At 37.8% G+C, this 8,052-nt stretch overlaps 1 protein-coding gene and 1 long non-coding RNA gene across 2 annotated transcripts; both read right to left on the bottom strand.

Moving 5' to 3' along the window:
* Positions 1-2,196: 2,196 nt before the first annotated feature.
* LOC132098005 (uncharacterized) lies at positions 2,197-4,359 on the bottom strand. The gene is made up of 3 exons (XR_009422815.1): positions 4,297-4,359; positions 3,084-3,152; positions 2,197-2,344 (listed from the first exon to the last, which is right to left on the bottom strand). It is a non-coding gene; the product is annotated as an uncharacterized LOC132098005 (long non-coding RNA).
* A 1,629-nt stretch (positions 4,360-5,988) lies between these two features.
* Positions 5,989-7,421, bottom strand: LOC132095460 (uncharacterized). The gene is made up of 5 exons (XM_059500471.1): positions 7,259-7,421; positions 6,691-6,844; positions 6,496-6,582; positions 6,072-6,242; positions 5,989-6,023 (listed from the first exon to the last, which is right to left on the bottom strand). Exons 1-5 carry the CDS (start codon positions 7,418-7,420, stop codon positions 5,989-5,991), a joined length of 609 nt encoding a protein of 202 aa, XP_059356454.1. The 5' UTR covers position 7,421.
* Between the last annotated feature and the right edge of the window lie 631 nt (positions 7,422-8,052).

Genomic DNA, 8,052 nt, shown 5'->3' with positions numbered 1-8,052 from the left:
CTAAGTGCTTAACCCGAACCCTAATCTTACCCATAAGTGCTTAACCCTAACCCTAATCTTACCCATCAAAACTAAGTGCTTGACCCTAACCCTAATCTTACCCATCAAAACTAAGTGCTTAACCCGAACCCTAATCGTACCCATCAAAACTAAGTGCTTAACCCGAACCCTAATCTTACCCATCAAAACTAAGTGCTTAACCCGAACCCTAATCTTACCCATCACAAATAAGTGCCTAAACCGCGAACCCTAACTTTACCCATCAAAACTAAGCGCCTAACCCTAACTTTTACCCAAATCCTTACCCTAAACCTAATTGTAACTTTATCCCTACAACCAAGTTTTGACACTAAAACAGGCCTTTAAAGGGGTCTCAGACAAACTGGTCCTCAAAAACATAGTTTTACACACACACACACACACACACACACACACACACACAAAGATAGTTGTTGTACAAGCACACTCTCTCTCTCTCTGTGTGCATTTATATTCGGGACACACATGGCTTATATCAGTGGCGTACGTTTGATTTTGAATTGATGTAGGCCTACTGGCGCTCGTTGTATGTGTGCATGCAATGTATTTTTTCCCCTCGGGGCTTGCCGTAGATGCTGTCGCGGGATTTTGGAGTTAGTGATTGATGTGTGGTAATAAAGTGGAGAAGGGTTCAAACTGCTATCGTTTATTATTTTATTATTTCTGTTAGTATAATGTGAAACCTGTACGAACGTTTGGTTACATTAAAGATGATTAAAACCATATTAAAGTTAAAATCTATAAATATATTTTAAGTTCTCCTCTTAGGTTATTAACTATTAGTAGTATTACTTTAACCCTTGTATGGTGTTCGGGTCTGTTGGACTCGTTTTCATTTTTTATCAAAAGAAAAATGATACAATTAATTATTTTCTCAAACTGACTCATTGGCCTTGGCTCATTTTCTGTGAGAAATCAGAACACATTTTCAATGAAAACACACTGTACACCCCCCTACACATTTATATTACACACAGGATGTTCGGGTCCACTGGACCAGGGGCTAATACAAGTGTGGAAATTGTAGGTCCTGTGTACCTTTACTCCTCCTCCTGTCAGGGCCTGCTGTTAGTGTGTGTGTGTTCTTGTATATGGTTTATGAGGACACAAATGCGTATAATGACATGGGTATTACAACGTAAACATGGTTTATGATGACATCTGTGTCCTCATACTAAAACGTACTAAATGGTGTTTTTTGAAATTCAAAAAATGGCAAAAGTTTTCTGTGATTGGTAGGTTTATGGGTCGGGTTAGTGTAGGGGGATAGATTATACAGTTTGTACATTAGAAAAACCATTATGCCTATGGAGAGTGACCGTACACCACATATCCAAGTGTGTGTGTTGTGTGTGTGTGTCTGTATGTATGTGTGTGCATGAGTGTGTGTGTGTGTGCGTGTGAGAGAGAGATTGTGTGTAAGTGTGAAAGAGTGCAAGAGTGAGTTTTGTGTTTCTACTCCTGCCATTCCCACACGAGGTTGCAATTCTTAAATGTGATCTAACAAAGGTAAAGAGAAAATATTAACCATATATGCGGTTTATATTGCTTCTAATTGGGATGAAGTAAACATCTGTTGAGTATTTTAACATAACATTTTTGATTGTGTCGAATTAAAAACCCAAAAATGCAGCGGGTCCAACCAGACCCACGAACACCGGCTGAGTAACAAAAATATGAACACCACACAAGGGTTAAGTAGACTATTAGGCCTATTGTTAGTCAATTTGTTCAACATTGAATCTACACAAAATGGAAGCAATGCCAACTAGGTGGCTTCAGTGATAGCAACGTCCATAAACCATTTAAAACATGTTCAACTGTATACCAAAGTTTCCACAAATATCACAAACCATCTTTTCAATTTAATTTTTGCCAAGCATCTCCCAGTGACAGCAAGACTGTTAAACATGTAAAGTTATGATGAAGGTTAGGTCCTTGATAAAACTCAGCCCTACTGAACCAATGATGAAACATATATATATATATATAAAAAAAACAAGTAGACTCAATTCAGAACAATATAACTTTATTGGTCCCTTTATTTTTGTGTGTGTGTATGTGTGTGTGTGTGTGAATGGGTTGGGGCCGTCAAGACAGTAACTACTCAAACAAGTAACAAGTTATCTTCAGGGTGTTTGCATGGTGTTTTGACAGTGAAGGCACATGTTTTTTTTAAAGCTACATGCCGTGTGTGACCATGATTGGCACACTGTGCACTGGGACCATGAACGCCACTTCTTTTTAGCATTTTTCATCTTATCATCAAAATGGACACGGCAGATACAGCACAAATTGCCTCCATCTACCAAAGGAAAAACACAAATAACCAGTTAGTTGAAATCATACTCATCACAAACATCTCAAAGGCAGCTTGTTCATTTTTAACTGTTGCCAAAGGAATATGTGGGTATTGCACATCAATTAATCTCAGATCTTGCTGGTAATCAATCAAGATAAAAGCAGGTTTTCCTGGGTTCAATTTCAGAAAGCGGCTTTAGTATTTCGGGTTAGGCACCCTGAAATAAGGAAAACTCATGACACAGTTCTTCAGCTTCTTTCAGAGCTTAACATTGTTGCAGGTTTATGATTACTAATTGTAAGGTCATAACTGATACTGAAAAATTTGTTTTGTAAAAGAATATCCTAGGCAACATCCTTTGCACTCTCAATATATTTATACGTTACAGAGATTGGAATAAGGCTGTTAATTTCTTCTGTAAATTCTGCCTGCAATCTGACCCTTGAAAGACTTAAAAGTAAATCTAGTTAAATGCTGTTTCATCCTAAAAGGATTGGAGACCAATTTGTCACAGTCAAGTGTTTTTTTTCCCCCTTTTTAAAAGGTCTTAGTCCATGCTTCTGTTTCCATATCTATTCTTAATGTAGTATTGTAATCTGTTGAAACTGCCTCTTTTTGTAGATTCATAGATTATATAGATTCACTGCTAGTCTTGGCCAGGTCTACTACGAGGAAGAGCTCATTTGTCTCAATGGGACCGACTGTTAAATACAAATAAACACAATGTGGAAAGATACAGTACCTTTATCTGCAGTCATAACAATGGCTACAGTAGTGGCTGTTTCTAAGGACTCTTCCATCTGCTGTACACCTAAAGTACATAAAACACAACAACAACTTAATTACAAATTCATAATTCAACTTGTCAGCATTAATACTGTCAATAGTTAATTAGTAAATCATTGATTAAAAATACAGTTCCATTATTTGCATATCAATTCAATTCAGTCAATTCAAAGTGTAAAATTATCAGAATATCAACCTTATACTGTTTAATGTCACCTGGATAAATACTGTATTTATAAATTGTAATTTTCAAACAAGTGAGCTTTTCTCTTTGTGTCAAATGTCAACGGCAGACTTCTCAGAACAATAGGCCTTTATCACACTTCCTGCTTCCGGAACGCGGAGTAGGGATAAAGAACTTACGGTCAATAGTATTTCTCTATAAGGATTTAAATATTCAGCCTTAATGTCTAAACCATCCCAGGTAGCCTGACTACGAGCTATGAAGTTGTGAAACGAAGGTTTCTGCTCACTATAAGTTAGTATGAAATCGATCTTGTTTTAAGAAAAACAGGTTTTATCCGCAATCTTATGGAAAAAAACTACACTACCCACAATGCTAAGCGTAGCAGGAACATCTGCTGATTGGTCCAACTTGCTGTTACCATGGAAACGTTTACCTTACTGACGAACCAGGAACTGTCAGAGCGAGGCAGCGAGCTTGATACTTGATACTTTTGCCTTCTTGGCCGTTTTAAAAACTTTTTGTCGACTTGGTCCCAGACTTAAAACTCTTTATAAAATCAATTTGTAGGTCACGGTTTAGCTCTATTACAACAATGGCAGGCTACACACGCAGCTGTTGTAGTGTACCGGGTTGCTCTACATCAGGACGTAGACAGCCAAAACGTTACCTCAGCTTTCACGCTTTCCCGAAGGAGGAAACACTCCGCAAGTCTTGGGTTAGATGAATAAGTTTATTATTAGATTAACCACATCGTCATAGGTGACTTCAGGCAGGTTGCAGATAGACTTGGTCAGGCAGTAACTATCGGACTCCACCATTGTAAAACGCTAACCGGAAGAGTCGTATCCCTACTAAAAGACGTACTTCCGGTCTTCAATTGTTGCGTGACATAGGCCTATTGTTTTAACTAAGTTCGAACTTAAGCAATACCAAAAACTGATTTGTAGCATTTGGTAAAATGTCTAACAAATACAAAAAATACCATTTTCACACATGGCCTCTAAAATTTCCTCCACTGCCTTCGTCTGGATGCCATCTGCTGTGTTTGGTGATATGAAAACATTAAACCATCATACAAAGGTGAAAATTTAATCTTTTGATTTAATATTATTGAAATAATGTATACCATGGTTAAATGTGCTGTGCAATGGCCAGTTACATATCTAGTAAACTATGCTCCTTAAGCTTAATGTTATACATTTATTTAAAGATAAAATAAAAACAACTCAGCGTACCTTCTGCATCAACATGCTCGGACATTCCCTCTGCCATGTCAGTGGGGTTGCATTGTGCTGCAAAAATGCATATTTTGATTTAATATTACTACAGTAATGTATACATTGTTTAAATGTGCTGTGCAATGGCCAGTTACATATCTAGTAAACTATGCTCCTTAAGTTTAATGTTATACATTTATTTAAAGATAAAATAAAAAACAACTCAGCGTACCTTCTGCATCCACATGCTCGGACATTCCCTCTGCCATGTCAGTGGGGTTGCATTGTGCTGCATCTGATGTATATTTTTTAGGAAAAAACAAAACAAAAACAACTGTGTAATATGATCATAACAAATAATTAGACTTCCTACTGGAAAAAATAATAATCACACAGCAGTATCAATTAAGGAATATTATTTGCAGAAGTTATATTATACATAGAATTTAATTAGCATGAAAAAAAATGAAAACCATTGACAAGGGCCAGTCACTAGTCACATTTAACTAAAAAGCTATAGATATTCTGGAGATGTGCCTTTTTAGAAATTATGTTGCATTATAATGACAAAAATAGAAATAGTGTCACATCCTTTACTAACTGTCAAAGACACATACATATTCTGTAACCAGAATCATTTTTAATTCAATTTTAGTTATATAGCGCCAATTCATAATAAAAATTATCTCAAAGCACTTTTCAAGCAGAGTAGGTCTAGACCATACTCTTTATAATATTATTAACAAAGACTCAACAATTCCACTACTGTAGGGGTTAACTAATGTTAAAGCTGCCATCTGTAGGATTTTTTTTTTGATCATATTCAGTGAAACCGACACTATGCTCCAACAGAAAAACATAAATCAGCCGGTTATAGAAAAATACCCGCGCTTCCACCTCCACCTGGAGCCTGTTATTTGTTTAAAAAAAATACACTGCTCCCGGTTCTTCTAGTCCAATCAGCGCAGGGCTGTGTGAGAGCTGTCAATCACAGTTCATGCCCACGCCACAGATCCCCCCTCCCCTCTCGCGCACGTTACAATATCACATGCAGTCGCCTGAAGTTTGCTGGTGTGTTGGATTGTACGAAGCATGATGGCGGAGAGAAAATCTACTTACAAGCTTTCAATTCCTCGGTTAAGCTAGGAGCTAACCAGAGCTAGGAGGTCCAACAACCCAGGAAAAGAAAATTATGCTTCAATCTATGCTGAAGAGACAGGCGCGTTCACAGAAAACCAGGTACACACACCAGCACGAACTCCATGGGAGGGTGCTCATGGGAGTGGGGGAGGGGCATGAGAGTTGTTAACATTCAAAAACAATTCTATGTTCACTCAATCTTCCAGGGTTGCCGACTGCAGCTTTAACATGTAAACTTATCAATAAGAGCCCCATCTGATGATGCAGATGACCAAGCTGATTGATCAATGTTGCCAGTGCGACTCGACCAGAATGTATCAGATTTTCACCACTTTGTATAGAGCCAAATGGTCTGCCAAAACACAAGTGGAGAAAGACAAACACTGGTAATTTCACTTACCTATTTCAAACGTAATCTCCTCTGCTGCTTGCAATATTCCTACCAATTGGTTCCTTCCATAAAAGGAAGGCTTTTTCAGGGTAAGGCTATTGGGCAGTCCAGAAACTCTAATGACCAAGCCCTGATTCACTAGGGACTGGTAGGGGACCCTTCCAGTACCTCCGGCCTCCTCTTAAAGACATGGGCACACATATGTTAAACAATGTTACACAGTTGGACAATTGTGACCCTCCCTTCTAGTTGTTAGCCAGTGTAAAGGCTGCAGACAGTCATTTTGGTGAGGTGACAATCTAATGGTTGATGGGCAAACATTAGATAATTTATTTATTTGATAATAATACCATGGATTCATGAAGGTATAATAGGTTATCAAGATAAGCAGTTTCTTTACATCCTTTTTAAAAGTATTTGAAATTATGCTTACTGTATTTTTGGTTGAAGAGATCTTTTACTTTTCCCACCAAAACAGTGACGTGTTCTCTGGCACTGGGCATTGCGGCTGAGGAGCTGGCTACAGATGCAACAACAGACAACAATTAATTTCATAAAACTGTATTATGTAAATTTGCACTATTATGGGCCTGAGACGATTTCTGTGGATTTTAATATAAACCAATACCTTTGAAATGCAGTGCAAAGTTGTTCACTGTGTCAGATTTATCAAGGAAATCAGTGGCTCCTCTGCTGCTCATTTCAAAAACCTCTAATGAGGACTTTTGACGATCAAAGGACAAGATGGCTGTTTCCACACCCAACTCCTCAAGCTTGGACACCTTTTGGAAACAACTCATAACAGGGCTTGGCAATATATGAAAACAGTGTTGTCACACATGGCAAATAAGTGGTCAGGGACCACCAGGGTTACAATAACTATACATTAGCTGTGTTTTTATATGCAACTAATAATTTGACTCATAGACATTTGTGACTACTAATGCTTCAATTGACCACCTTGATCTGAATAGACTAGCCTGTGAGAATATTTGATGTTGAAAGCCTTGTAAACAAAAATCAGATGGAATATTAATTTGGAATAAACTCATTTGAAATTATGATAAAATCTACAGATAAACAATCCAGTTGTCTAAAACAATGTTCTGCACACATTACAATTGCTGTTGATCATCCTTCCATCTAATTATGTAAGAATATCACTAATGCTTAGTAAATGAATCCTCTTTCCAAACCTCTAACTTCATCTTCTTGAGGTGCATTTTTATCCGGGCATCCCTCATCTCAGGGCTTAGGTCCTGTGCCTCCCCATGTGCCCTCAGTGCTGCTGCCTCCTCAACATACTTCTTTTTTTCTTCTTCCCCCAATGTGGCCCACCTTCCCTTAATATCATTCATTGTTCCTGAGGAAAAAATAGATGCACAGAAAACTTAACACAAAGTCAGCATCTTCTTTTTAAAGTAAATTTACATGACGACAATAAGTCGAAAACACTGGTTTTGGGTTGTGAAAAACCTACTTCTCTGTAACAACTCTGTAAAAACAAAATAACGTTAAATAGATCAACTGATGATTCTTTTGCAACTTGCGTGAGTGAAGTACTTGCTAAATACTAAAATATGTTTCATGACCTTTCATAACCCTCATGAAACTGATTTCAACAGGTTGTACAAAAACAAACAATTTAGTATAAAAATTAAAAGCAGTCGTTAAAGATGCTATAAGCGATCTTGGTTGGCGTACCTCTTGTTGATGTTTGAGCTAACACACAAAACGGAGGCTAGCTAGACCCTCTCTCCTCATCCGTGCAATAACCCCCCAAACCCACCCCACAACATTCTTGTCGGTTATTGGCTGGAACAGTTTGTTATGTTTTGTGCTGCTGGTCACTCTGTATGTTGCTCAGTTTGTTTGTGCTGCAGTTTGTGGAGCCTGGGATGTCTGCAGAGACTGTTTTTTTTTTTTTAACAGTGTGTTCAGTGTGTTGCGATATGTGAAAAATAAAACGTTTCGGCCTAAAAAAACGTGC

The sequence above is a fragment of the Carassius carassius genome, chromosome 2 (genome assembly GCF_963082965.1).
Source record: "Carassius carassius chromosome 2, fCarCar2.1, whole genome shotgun sequence".
Classification (NCBI taxonomy): domain Eukaryota; kingdom Metazoa; phylum Chordata; class Actinopteri; order Cypriniformes; family Cyprinidae; genus Carassius; species Carassius carassius.
The sequence above is the reverse complement of the archived record's forward strand: the minus strand, read 5'-3'. Positions and strand labels throughout refer to the sequence as shown.

What these genes read in the sequence shown, in the direction of transcription:
- LOC132095460 (XM_059500471.1), bottom strand. Translation starts at nt 7,420, where the DNA reads ATGAATGATATTAAGGGAAGGTGGGCCACATTGGGGGAAGAAGAAAAA. An exon ending in TCAAGAAGATGAAGTTAGAG is followed by an intron (nt 6,845 to 7,258) that starts GTTTGGAAAGAG and finishes TGTTTCCAAAAG; the next exon opens with GTGTCCAAGCTTGAGGAGTT. An exon ending in GGAGATTACGTTTGAAATAG is followed by an intron (nt 6,024 to 6,071) that starts GTAAGTGAAATT and finishes GTGTTTTGGCAG; the next exon opens with ACCATTTGGCTCTATACAAA.